This window comes from Cyphellophora attinorum (assembly GCF_001299255.1).
Source record: "Cyphellophora attinorum strain CBS 131958 chromosome Unknown Contig8, whole genome shotgun sequence".
NCBI classification, from domain to species: domain Eukaryota; kingdom Fungi; phylum Ascomycota; class Eurotiomycetes; order Chaetothyriales; family Cyphellophoraceae; genus Cyphellophora; species Cyphellophora attinorum.
In genome coordinates, this window is record NW_017253236.1 from 680,283 (window position 1) to 692,349 (window position 12,067).

Below are 12,067 nucleotides of genomic sequence, written 5' to 3' on the forward strand. Positions count from 1 at the left end.
GTGTACTTTGCTGTTCCTTGATCGTTTGTGCACGTGTTCGATACTCAGCCTTGACATTCTCTGGCTCAGCATTCCACTGCTATCCAAGCATGACAGAGATGTCATTGTTGTGAAGGTCAGGCTTCTCAGCCTTGACAGAGTGGTGGTAGTGCTTGCGCTAGAGGATGAAGGGCACTGGGAGGACCGGCAACCTTGGTGAGTCTTTGTCCGAGGTGTCAGGTGTGTCTGAGGGAGAATTGATAGTCGCTGGCGAGCTGTCGGGTGATGAAGCAGAGAGCCGCTGGGGATCTTTCTCCATGAGCCTCAAGTCAGCCATCCAATGACTTTGGCACGTCGAGCTCGAGTTCGTTCTTCAGCAATTCGCTCAGCCCTGAGCCATCCCTCAGGTAGACCCACCTGCCTCCGTGATCGTAGTCCGTGATCTTGCCCTCAACATCGACACTCAAGGATGCAGCATCTGTGCCCTCCTTCGCATCCTGCCCAGCGCCAGGAGCTTGATAGTCGTAACGTTTGGGACCGGAAAGGGGACTCGACAGCCAGATTTGCTTATTTGGTGGTTGCTTGTTGATGACCCATGTGCCTTGAGGTGTTTCACATTTTAGAACGCCAGCCTAAGACGAGTATGTCAGTTACCACAACTTCACGCTATTACGAGATGGGGAGGAACATACACTGTATTCAACGTCGTATTCGGCATTGGCCTCGGCCTTCTCTTCAAGTGCAGAGACCAGACGGTCGAGGTAGTCATCGGAGAGCTCATGATAGGTCTCGTTGTCGAGCGGCGTTGGTTCGTCTGCGGCGGAGGCTGTGGTCTGCGCCTCGGGATTTGGTGGTGCTGGGTCAGAGGTCTCTGGTCGTAGGCCCTTGTGTAAACGAGCGGTTGTTGTGAGGAAGCGAGGATTTGCAGATGAGTTCGATGCCGAGGATGTGGGGTGCGAGTGAGCTGCCGCTGAGCGTGATGAAGGTGTCTGAGGACAGGTGAATCGGACCAGAGCCAGCGAAGTGAAGTGAGCCTTCTCTGGTGCAGTGACTGTCCGCTCGTGCATGCGGCTAAGAATACGTCGCAGCGACCGAACTGTTGCTGTAGCTCGGGACATCTTCTGCGAACTTGAAGCTCGGGCCAGAGCTCTCACGTAGCTACTATAGCGATGTGGTGGATTGCTATTGCTGCGTATTCGCAAGTTGGTGGCCAGCCAGATGCAAGTGCAGGTGCACCTGCAGTCTAGTCTCCGAACAATCACGTAAATTGAAAAGTCGCGACTTCGCTGGCATCATAAAAGTGGGGCAGAGTTCTTTGCTTCAAAGGGCGCCTCAACTTCGTTCCTACCAAGACTTCAGGTAGGTTTGTGAGTCACTTTGGAGAGACCAACGTCGACCGAGGGCGTGCCATATAAGTCAGGGCTGCTTTTGCACAAGTAAAGTGCGTCCAAGTTGCCTCGCATACATTGAAGATGGCACCCACCAAGCTTCAATTCGTCACTACAGATGTCTTCACAACCAAAGCCTACGAGGGGAACCCACTGGGCTTGGTCCGGCTTCCCAAGTCCCAGAAGTTGACACAGGACCAGAAGCAGAAGATTGCATTCGAGTTCAACCTCTCCGAGACAGTCATATTGCACGAAAGTGAGGAGAGCTACCGGACTTCTGAATGGACATTTGACATTTTCATTACCACATCTGAGATCCCCTTTGCTGGCCATCCGACCATTGGTACCATCTGCTATCTCGGCCGCTCGCTGCAGGCGACCGGATCCGGTGGTGTCATTGAAGGCAAATTGAAATGCAAAGCCGGCCTCATCCCTTGGAAATACGACACATCGTCCGGGGCGGCCTCTGCTGAGATTCCTCATGACAGCCACCTGCACAGCACCTCGCTCGACATTCGCGGACTTCACGCCATCGGCGTCCAGGAGGACGTCACGAAATCATTCCTCAACTCAGCGCCGATTGTGTCCATTGTTAAAGGCATGACGTTCTGTCTGGTTGAGCTGTCATCTCTCGAGCGCTCGCAGCCGTTAAGGCAGGATACAAGTCTCTGCCGAGGGAAGGTCTGACTCCTGAGTACGCTTCCACTGGTGTGGCCGGCCTGTTCTTCTACCATGTTACGGGTGAAGGTGCTGCGGACGGCACGACTGGAATTCGCACGAGGATGATTCGTACTCGCATGATCCTTGACCACCTGGAGGACCCCGCAACTGGATCTGCGTCGGCAACGCTGTCGGTGTACCTTTCAAAGCATCATCCCAAACTTCGGAACACACAGCAGAAGTTGCATAAGTTCGAGTTGACGCAGGGCGTTGAGATCGGACGCAAAAGTGTCATTGGAGTCGATGTCTCTCTTGATGGCGCCGGCAAGGTCGAGAAGGTCGTGTTGAACGGCACTGCCGTTGAGATTATGGAAGGCAACATCACCGTGCCATAGTTTCAAATAATCCATGTTTATCAGGTCTCGTTGGCTGCCTTCAATCTGTCTGCAGCTCTTGACTCGACGTAGAAGCCTGGATCCGGCTTGCGCTCCATATGTACTTCGGCCTTTGTCATAGGCTGGTCCACCTCTTTCACGGCGATCAACTCTTTGACCTTCATGAGTTGACCCGCGACATCGGGAGATACGGGATGGAAGACTGTCGCCATACGCTTCCGCAGTCCAAGCGCTTTGAGAACATTCGACGATTTCGCTGGTAGACCGATGGCTGAGCGTATCAGTGTGATGCGGAAGTATGCCATGGCTGATGTCGAGCACTTTGAAATAGAGAAGACACCGAAGAAAGCTGTCGCGATGATTACTTTTTGAGAGCATTCGTCTTTCGGTGAAAGCGGCGTCTGTGCACCGCCGTAGAATTTGGCCGCGGAGCGCCGCCAGTCCGCATTCATGGAGCGACGCTCAAGGACCACTGCAATGACTCCCGTCTGTCACAACTAAATACGAACGGCCACCCAACTCCGCAACACGCAGTACACCTGTACAAGTCCAATACACTCATCCCCGTCCCAGTAGACACTTGCAGCAGCAAGAAATACAACCAAACGGACCATCAAATCGACGCCATCGACAGCAAGTGAGGCAAGCCCTCGGGCTCGAACGTTGGGAAGTGGCCGATGGATCAAAGGGAGCGCTAGAGCCGCTGGCTGGATAGCTTGGAATCCTGCGGTCTTGACGCCTATGCGCACAATATGTCAACCAAAACTGCTGCGGACACGAGCCTATCCGTTCCCCAGATCAACGAACTACTCCGGACGGCGGACGATCTTGAGAAGATCACAAGTCTGAAGGCCGACGTTGCGCGCAAGAAGGCAGACATTGACTCTCGACTACGCGAGGGTCTAAAGGATCATCTAGAGACGACGCAAAATGGCATGTCCACCTTGTCCGAGGGCCAGAAGCTGGTCGGCCAGATCAAGGAGGAAATGAAGAGCATACACGACTTATGTGAACAAGCACAGTCGATACGGAAGAACTTCCCTCAGATTGACTATCTCGCAAAGGTACACCGCAACTTCGAGGCCACACGTGCTATGCAAGCCGGCTTGGACACCTTCGAGAGGGATTGCGCCTATGTACAACAATTACTGGAGGATGATGAGCAGGATCCAGAGAACCAGGCCAACTTGTTAGAAGCACATATGCGACTCACAAGGCTGCGAGACTTCAGAGACGAAGCACTCGACCAAATACGGAGGGCCAGGGATAGCAGCCTGGAACAGACCCTCACCGACTGGTTCCAGCCACTGGAAGCGGTCATTGATTTATTCGACGAGCACATCGGCTTCATCTGTATGCGCTTGATCGACTTCGTTCAGAACGACCTCAACGGCACTGTCGTGCGGCTAGCCATTGTCATTGCATCAGAGGAGAAGAACGACGATCGAGTGCGAGCTCTACAGGACGCCCAGAAGGACCATCAAGATCTAGTTAGCAAATTCACATCCTTCACTATTGGACCCAAGACGATTCGTGGCTACAAGGAGAAGTTCCTCCAAGCCATAGAAGCCGTAGCCAACAATATGCTCGAGCAAACCCGCCAGGACTTCGACGACGACCCGTCAAAACTCGAAAAATACACCAAATGGTTCTTCAACAACCTCTTCGTCGTCAAGCAGGGCATGCAAACCCTCTTCCCCAAGAAATGGAAGATATTCAACACCTACGTCAACATATACCACAAAGCCATGCACGACTTCCTCCTCTCATACGTCGACTCTCCCGAACTTCGCCCACCCAACATGCTCGGCATAGTCCACTACGTCGAAGTCTACTACCGCAAGCTCGACAAGCTCGGTGTCCCCCAATCCGACCTGAAGCCCCACGTCGTCGACAACCGCGAGCAAGACCTCGTCCGCGAGTATCGCAACATCATCACCAAAGCCCTCGTCTCTTGGATCGATCGCATGTACATCAACGACCGCAAAGCCTTTCTCGCCCGCTCCACCGACGCCATCGAGCAAGACGCCGACGGCCGCTTCAAGACCAAAACCATGGGCGACATGTGGCGCATGCTGCACGAACAACTCGAAGCCGCCGGCAACTCCGAGCGCGAGGATGTCGTCGAAGGGGTCGTCTCCGCCATGTTCTCTGCCCTCAAATCCCGCCAACAACAATGGGAACGCCTTGTCACCGAAGAGTCCACCAAATTCCAATCTCCAACCCCAGAAATCCTCGAAACCCTCAACCACTTCCAAGACTGGCTCCTCGCCATCGCAAACGACCAAATCGCCTGCATCGACGACACTCCCACCGCCGACCCGACCGACCCGACCGCCCAAGTCGGCTACCTCTCCCGCTTCAAAGAAGACTTCACCCACCTGCCCACCCCACCATCCCAAAAATTCCTATCCACAAACGGCACCACCGAACTCGAATCCATCCGCGACGGCTACGTCGACCTCTCAACCCACTGTATAAACCGCTTCGTCAGCCTGATCTTCGCCGTAGACTTCCGCGCCATCATGGCCGACTTCTTCGTCCCCACCAATGGTACGACCAACCCGCCATGTCCCGCATCACCACCACCTTCGACGACTACATCTCAGACTACTCCCTCGTCCTGCACCCCTCTTTACTCGACATCCTGATCGAAGAGCTCTCCGACGCTCTTCTGATCGCCTACCTCACCGCCCTCCGCACCAACAAATCCGTCAAATTCCGGCGCTCCGACCCCTTCGCCGCAAAATTTCGCGACGATGTCCTCAGCGCCTTCTCCTTTTTCGAGAAATTCCCTGAATCCTTCCAGGAAACCATTAAGCCGAGGTGGAAGTGCGTGAATTTCACGGTCAGGTTACTTGAGACAGAGAAGAGTGGGGTGGTGGATGTATACACACAATTCAAAGCCGAGTTTTGGGATCTGCAGTTGAGTTGGGTGGAGGGGGTGTTGAAGACGCGGGACGATTGCGATCGGAACATGGTCGCTGGGGTGAAGAGGGCCGCGGCGGGCACGTATGGGGAACGGGGAGTGGAGAGTGTGATGGGGAAGGTTAAATGAGCGACAGTCATTCACATTTAGCAATGCTTTGATTGTATACCTGTAGTAGAGCGCCCGAGCCCTATTGTATGAGCAAAGTCAAGCACCACCCGCCATCAGATTCTTCCCCTTGACACTCTTCCACTCAAAAAGCACACTACACAACGCCGCCATCCCACCACACGCGATGCTGAGGATATACGCATTCGTGATCGCCTTGTTGTATCCCATCAGCACAGCCGGCAGCAACACCTCCGGCACCACCTTCCTGATATTCGTCGCGCCCGCCATAAGCAAGATCTGCGGATCCAATCCGGGCGCATACTTTGGTATCTCGTTCACCAAACTATTCGCGAAGATATTCTGCGCGATACTAATGCTGATGGCGCCACCCAAGCTATTGAAGAAGATAGCTATGCCGTTGCCGACAGGCATGTCCTTCTTCGAGAGCACGACCTGCACCGCAATGAAGGGGATCTGCACGCACGTCCCGCTCCCGCCTCCAGCGAGGATCTGGTAGCCGATCCATTGGCCCGCAGAGGAGTGGACTTTGAGGGTGTAGATCAGCCCGGCACCAATCGTGAAGAGAACCGAGCCGAAATAGAGGAAGGGGACGTAGAAGCCCATGACCGTTATCGTGCCGCCGACGATGATCGAGAACAGGGTGTTGCTGACGAGATAGGGGATCGTGCGTATGCCGGAGCCTTCAGCCGTGGTGCCCTTGACAGCTTGGAAGTAGAAGGGGAGGTAGTAGATGTGCGTGTACAGCGCCATAGAGAGGAAGACTGAGAAGACTGCGCAGGCGAGGACTGTGCGCTGCTTGAGCAAGATTCGCGGTGGGATGGTTGCCGTTTCGCCCTTGTAGAGTTGGATTGCGGTGAAGGTGGAGATGAGGAGGAAGAAGCCGAGGAGACAGCCCCAGACCTTGGAGTTCTTCCAGGAGTAGGTGACGCCGCCCCATTGGAGGGCTAGGAGGAGGCAGACGATTGCGGTGATGAGGAAGAAGGCGCCGATCAGATCGATCTGGCCGATTTTCTGCTTGAGGTTTAAAGTGGAGTTCTCGCGTTCGGGATTGCTGAAGAAGAAGAAGACGACGATGAGGGAGATGGCGCCGATTGGGAGGTTGATGTAGAAGCACCAGCGCCATGATACGCCTGGTTATTGTTAGCCGAGTCTGCTTTGTTAGCCCAGGGGAGACCTACGGTCAGTAAAGGCTCCTCCTAGTATTGGGCCGACAACAGAGGCAATGCCAAACATTGAAGAGACGAGACCGATGAAAATGGGCCGTCTGCGGAGCGGCACGCTGTACCCAATGATGGTCATGCCGCCAGAGAACAGGCCTGCCGCGCCAACGCCGGCCACGGCACGGCCAACGATGAGCATAGGCGAGCTGACCGCGGCTCCGCAGATCACGGAACCAAGTTCAAAGATGGCAAGTGCAATCATGTAGGTCCATTTGATGTTAAAATAGCCATAGACCTTACCAAATGATGGCTGCAGCGAGGTCGTTGTCAGCAAATAGCTTGAGCCGTACCTATAGAGCTTTCAGTACCACCACTGGCAGTTGGCGCAACCATACGTACCAGCCTACATCGTCAAGCGAGTTGAAGACGGAAGTGATGCGAGGAATGGCGGTCGCAATAATTGTGTTGTCGAGTGCGATGACAAACGTGGTCAGGCACAGGCCGAGCACTAAAAATGCCAGAGGCACACCCTTGACGTACTTCGACTCATCTTCGGCTTCTGAAGCAGCATTGGAAGGTGTTCGTTCAGCTTCGGACGTGGTTGTCTCGGTGTTTGGATTCAAAGTTTCTGTCTTGTTGTTCGGTGTCTCTACCGTCTCCGCGGCTGGTGCTTCTGTTATTGGCTCATCTGCAGTCGGCTTTTCTGTACTTGATTGACCTGTCTCCTTGTTGATCGCATCAACCTCTGACGCAGGCGAAGAGTCTGCTGTAGAGGGTTTTGTATCAGCGGCACTTTTCGACCACGGGAGCTTCATATTAGTATGTGTACGCGATGCGATGGTGGTTACTCTCAAAGTTGCAGCACATGCGGAGAGATATGCGTTATGTATGTAAGGTAGTAACAAGGCATTTCGGAAACCATAGGATCCGAGCACAGAACGGCTAGAGAGAAATCGCTGATCACGAAGTGACGCCGTTACTAGCAAATTGGGCGAATCGAGTGCTTTACAAGAATTCGAAAAAGCCCGGGCCCTCGCTTCGACTTGAAAGTCGACAACGAGCAGCAGGCGATCGACAAGGGAGTTCTGGAGAACCCCCGGTTATTGGTCTTCTATCCGGGGTGTAACAAAAGCTTTTCGTTCACTTTTCCCATTGTGGTCTAGCGGAACAGGGAGAAGATGAGCAGGGGTCGTGCGTCGTGGTCGTAATTCTCGTAATCCGGCTTGATATCGCCGCAGAGTTCGTCGTCTGTGGCCTCCAAGTTATTGCCATGTGAGGTAGTTTTTGTAGCTTCAGATACGGAGGTCGAGAGAGGCACAGGGTCGTTCTCAGCCGGTCCACGAATTTCTGCTCTTTATGATCCAGCGGAATAGGCAGGTGTTAGAACTCAGCTCAATTCCGCTGTCGCCGTCTGTCGACTACAGACTCATTGGGTCGGTTTCTTGTAGTTCGTCTCCCTCGAGGCACAGGCCCGCTGTTGACTGGTCTCATGAACGCCTGCCAAGCAGATCAGTTGTCCTGGGAGATCAGTCTTGACAGGATCGAAAACGGATTTGCAAGACCGCACAAGCACCGAGGTCGACCAGGCGTTCGGTCAAAAGGGCATCGTCATTTGATACAAAAGATAGTCGTCGAGCTGGTTATACGACTCGCTTGACCTGCAGCATGGTCAGCAACAACGCGTGCCAGAGTACACATTGAAGCCTAAGATACCTCAAAGAATCTCTTCAACCACCAGACCTGAAAGACACCTTCGCCGATCAAGACACCCAGCTGGAAAATCGACCACCATTTCACTCGAGCGTTGGTACTTTCAGCAGTGTTGCGGTGTGTTCTCTCTCTGACCACAATGTAGGCCTGCTCGTCTTTGACTTGAGCCAAAGCCTCCGACATCTTCTTGACTGGAGAGATGTCAGTATTCGGGCATTGCTGCAGGATCTTCTGAGCTCACCTTCGGCTTCTAGTGGGTCTGACGGAGTTTCTGATTCTGGCACATAGACTATGCCATGCACATTGAACGACACCTCCTTGCTATTGGCGGACCAATGCTCATTGCTGAAGCAGTACATGTATTTGCCATCTCGTTTCGCGTCAAAGGAGTAATCGCCTGATGACACACTTCGTAACGACACTTCCTGTCTGCTCGTAGGATCATTGATCTGATCATCGTTAGTGGTTGACCATCTGCCTGGTGTAGGGGGCTCTCATACGTAGAAGTCGATGTCTAGGTTGCCAGAACCTCCAAATTCCCGATCACCGACTTGGAATGTGACGGTCATCTTGTCGCCGGCATGCAACTCTTCGTGAAAGCATTCTCGCGAGTGTGCTTTGAGTTGTATATTGTGCGCAAGAGAAGCCCCTAACAGTGTGGCCGTGGCTAGCAGGGAGGTGACGCTGAATCGCATGATGGGTTACGAGCAGCTGAAATGGCGAGGAAGGAAGCGAAAGAGCGACTGCTTTGTCCGCAATACGGGAGGGACAGTCGAGCACTGATGAGAGTTGAGATGACTGCGACTCGTTCAATGTCAGTTGCGATGTGCCCGCAGTCTGCGACTTTTTTGGAGACACTCGTGGACGACTTGGACTTGGATGCCAGGGGTTGACAGTGGTCTTGGCAGCGTTCAACTCTGAATTTGTCAAATGCCACGTCCCTTTCTCCTTTCCACCTTCAAGTCGTCGTGTCGGGAACAGAGCCGGCGCGCTTTCACGTGCTCCTCTCTGTCTGGAGGCCGTCGCTGCAATCACAGCCGGCTGTCAAGACCTTGTTGTCCTCCCCGGTCCACTGAGGACCTGGCATGCATTCCCCATTAGGTAGACGTATAGGTAAGATGCTCAAGCATTGGAATTGACAAAGCCACGAGTAGGCCAGAGCCACCAAGTCCAAGCTGGCTATACTTTGAATCGGATCAAGCTCATTGCGCACAGTAGCAATGGATGGCAACCATAAGGCTCGTAGATTGATCGTACATGTTGAATCATAGCATCGGGAAACCGTTGTCCAGGGAACTAACACAGACATTCACGTGAAAACGAAATCGACTTCACGTCTTGCAGGAGGATTCCAACATGCAATGATCAATCGCTTTCATACGCTGCACCGATCTGCACGAAGCAATCAACCGTCTACGCACCAGCATCTTCGTGTACCGTGTTCAGCGGTCGCAATGTCCCTCCGAGCGGTTTTCACCGACAGCAAAGGCAAGCAACGTGTTGTCAAAGTGCCTTGGTACGCAGCACTTGCAGGAGCGTCGCCAACGCGTCCGCCTCCCGAAGACGTATGGTGGACACTTGACTTACGCCCCCACTTGAAGCTGATCATCACATAGAAGCGAAAGCCATGCAGTAATTGCAAGGGAGAGGGCAAATGTAGCGGCTGTGGCGGCAAAGGCAAGGTCGGCGACAAGGGCAGTCCAAAGAAGGGTGGAGGTATGGCGAAAGGTGATGGCGAGAAGTCCGGCGAGAAGTCGGGCGACAACAACGATTCCACCGGCGAGGAGGAAACTTACACAGCCGAAGACGATAAGACGATCATCAAGATGAAGACCAGCGGCAAGACCTGGCAAGAGATCCTTGAAGCAATCGGTAAGACCTCCAAGTCGCAGCTCCAGATGCATTTCAAGAATGATCTACAAGACGAGGCCGGTGGTGGTGGCGGCGGCGAGAGCAAAGGCGAAGCAAAGGACACGGGAAAAGGCAATCAGCTACCAAAGGTGGTGGTGTAAGTCGACGCATTGACGGTGGACTATATGTGCCTTGCTAATGGTCTGCAGAAGGGTCAGCCTGGCAAGAAAGGCGCTCTAGACGAGCAGATGGCCAAGGAGCTGGACAAGCAGGAGTCTCGCAAGTGGGAGAACATGGCTTCACGACACTTCGACAAGACTGGAGAGCGCATTTCCGCCGAACAGGCTAAGCAGAAGTACGGGAAGTGAATATCGGCGGCAGTGTAGACCACAGCTTTGAGCAAAGTGGCAAAGTGGCAAAGTATGTGTGGCATACGGAATCGTGATAAAGATTCCTCTCATGTTGGAGCAGTGCTCGGGTCACTCGGTTGACTGCCGCGCCTGGTGCTCCTCCCATGTCAGACACGATCAATCTTGAACGACCTCACACTTAGAGCTGTGCGACTTCGACGCCTGCGAACAAGCTTCACTATCCACATCAACAAACCTTACTGCCTCTTAACGAAACTATCCTGGTTGCATGATTAATCATACCTGGGTGCACTTTCATTATGCCGATATCCATCGGCGCCTTCCTGATTGTCTCGCTGTTCACTCTCCATTCCGGACGTGGAGTCTATGTCGATGCTGCACCTTCCTTCCCCGACCATCGCATCTGGCAAGCTTCCAACTTCCAGTCCCTCATCACTTTCGGCGACAGCTACACCGATGAGAGTCGCATGAACTATGTTTTCTCGCATAATGGGAATGTGCCGCCCACGGGAACGCTATTGCCGGACTCGAATATTACGGCAAGCGGCGGGAGGACATGGCCACGCTACGTCGTCCAGTACGCCGGTAGCGAAACTGCAGACAGCTGGCAACCAAGGATGACGCTCTTCAATTATGCTGTAAGTGGAGCTGTCTGCTCGATCAACATCACTCAACGGTAAGCATATACGGCTGTCATGTGTGCCCGGTTTGCAGACCACTTACATAACGTACAGAGACTTTGGTCGCCCGAACTTTCCCTCGGTCCTCGAGTACCAGCTACCTGCATTCCTGTCAGACGAAGACTCTCTTCGTGCCAATACGACCTTGCCATACTTCACACCACCGTTGACAGCTTCGAATGCAGTATACGCGATCTGGATAGGAACCAACGACTTGGGTGTCTTCTTCAAGGAAGGCCAATACCCGGACAAAATCCTCAACGAATACATCGACTGTGTCTACCGTGTCCTCGACGGCCTATACCATGGCGGCGGCAGAGTCTTCGTTTTGATGAATGTTCCTCCTTTACACTTGGCGCCCTTGTACTCGAGCGTCGATGATCTCATGCAAGAGTACGTGGCCTTGGTCAACGCAATCTACAAGTATCGAACTCCATACGAGGCCCTTAATGCTAAACGTTATCCGAATGCGAGCTTCGCCACCTTCAATGTCAGTGGACTGATGGAAAACATGTACCTGCATCCTGAAAGATACTTCAACGGTACGATGCCGGCCAATGTGACGGGCGCTGAGCAGACTTGTGTGCCGAACGCGTCGGGCATCGGCTCGACCTGTGTCAAGATGTACAATGGGACGAGCCCGGATAGCTTCATGTGGTTTGATGAGTTGCACCCAAGTACACAGACGGATCGCAATATTGCTCGGACGTTCTTGGACGTCTTGAATGGGAAGAGCACGTACGCTGAGTACTGGTGACGTTTGTTGAAATTTGCGCGTAGTCTCGTATGCGTCTGTCTGTCGACTAGTCATC

General features: G+C 53.4%; 8 protein-coding genes across 8 annotated transcripts; 4 read left to right on the top strand and 4 right to left on the bottom strand.

Annotated features, from left to right (window-relative positions):
- Window positions 1–308: 308 nt before the first annotated feature.
- On the bottom strand, window positions 309–1,097 carry AB675_5563 (Frataxin-like protein; the record flags this gene model as incomplete). Its single annotated transcript, XM_018145784.1, has 2 exons — window positions 309–611; window positions 672–1,097. The coding sequence occupies 2 exons, from the start codon at window positions 1,095–1,097 to the stop codon at window positions 309–311; spliced, it is 729 nt and encodes a 242-aa protein (XP_018001914.1).
- A 354-nt stretch (window positions 1,098–1,451) lies between these two features.
- On the top strand, window positions 1,452–2,422 carry AB675_5564 (Trans-2,3-dihydro-3-hydroxyanthranilate isomerase; the record flags this gene model as incomplete). Its single annotated transcript, XM_018145785.1, has 2 exons — window positions 1,452–1,982; window positions 2,033–2,422. The coding sequence occupies 2 exons, from the start codon at window positions 1,452–1,454 to the stop codon at window positions 2,420–2,422; spliced, it is 921 nt and encodes a 306-aa protein (XP_018002078.1).
- A 20-nt stretch (window positions 2,423–2,442) lies between these two features.
- AB675_5565 (54S ribosomal protein L33, mitochondrial) lies at window positions 2,443–2,874 on the bottom strand (the record flags this gene model as incomplete). The annotated part of the gene is made up of 1 exon (XM_018145786.1): window positions 2,443–2,874. The coding sequence occupies one exon, from the start codon at window positions 2,872–2,874 to the stop codon at window positions 2,443–2,445; it is 432 nt and encodes a 143-aa protein (XP_018002094.1).
- Window positions 2,875–3,174: 300 nt separating this feature from the next.
- Window positions 3,175–5,480, top strand: AB675_5566 (Exocyst complex component sec6; the record flags this gene model as incomplete). Its single annotated transcript, XM_018145787.1, has 2 exons — window positions 3,175–4,975; window positions 5,032–5,480. The coding sequence occupies 2 exons, from the start codon at window positions 3,175–3,177 to the stop codon at window positions 5,478–5,480; spliced, it is 2,250 nt and encodes a 749-aa protein (XP_018001755.1).
- Window positions 5,481–5,558: 78 nt separating this feature from the next.
- Window positions 5,559–7,458, bottom strand: AB675_5567 (putative HC-toxin efflux carrier TOXA; the record flags this gene model as incomplete). The annotated part of the gene is made up of 3 exons (XM_018145788.1): window positions 5,559–6,613; window positions 6,662–6,993; window positions 7,043–7,458. The coding sequence occupies 3 exons, from the start codon at window positions 7,456–7,458 to the stop codon at window positions 5,559–5,561; spliced, it is 1,803 nt and encodes a 600-aa protein (XP_018001889.1).
- Window positions 7,459–8,283: 825 nt separating this feature from the next.
- Window positions 8,284–9,048, bottom strand: AB675_5568 (Endosomal protein P24B; the record flags this gene model as incomplete). The annotated part of the gene is made up of 4 exons (XM_018145789.1): window positions 8,284–8,301; window positions 8,357–8,544; window positions 8,595–8,802; window positions 8,854–9,048. 4 exons carry the CDS (start codon window positions 9,046–9,048, stop codon window positions 8,284–8,286), a joined length of 609 nt encoding a protein of 202 aa, XP_018002127.1.
- Window positions 9,049–9,807: 759 nt separating this feature from the next.
- AB675_5569 (uncharacterized protein) lies at window positions 9,808–10,572 on the top strand (the record flags this gene model as incomplete). Its single annotated transcript, XM_018145790.1, has 3 exons — window positions 9,808–9,918; window positions 9,970–10,353; window positions 10,414–10,572. The coding sequence occupies 3 exons, from the start codon at window positions 9,808–9,810 to the stop codon at window positions 10,570–10,572; spliced, it is 654 nt and encodes a 217-aa protein (XP_018001865.1).
- A 302-nt stretch (window positions 10,573–10,874) lies between these two features.
- On the top strand, window positions 10,875–12,012 carry AB675_5570 (uncharacterized protein; the record flags this gene model as incomplete). Its single annotated transcript, XM_018145792.1, has 2 exons — window positions 10,875–11,251; window positions 11,310–12,012. The coding sequence occupies 2 exons, from the start codon at window positions 10,875–10,877 to the stop codon at window positions 12,010–12,012; spliced, it is 1,080 nt and encodes a 359-aa protein (XP_018001770.1).
- Between the last annotated feature and the right edge of the window lie 55 nt (window positions 12,013–12,067).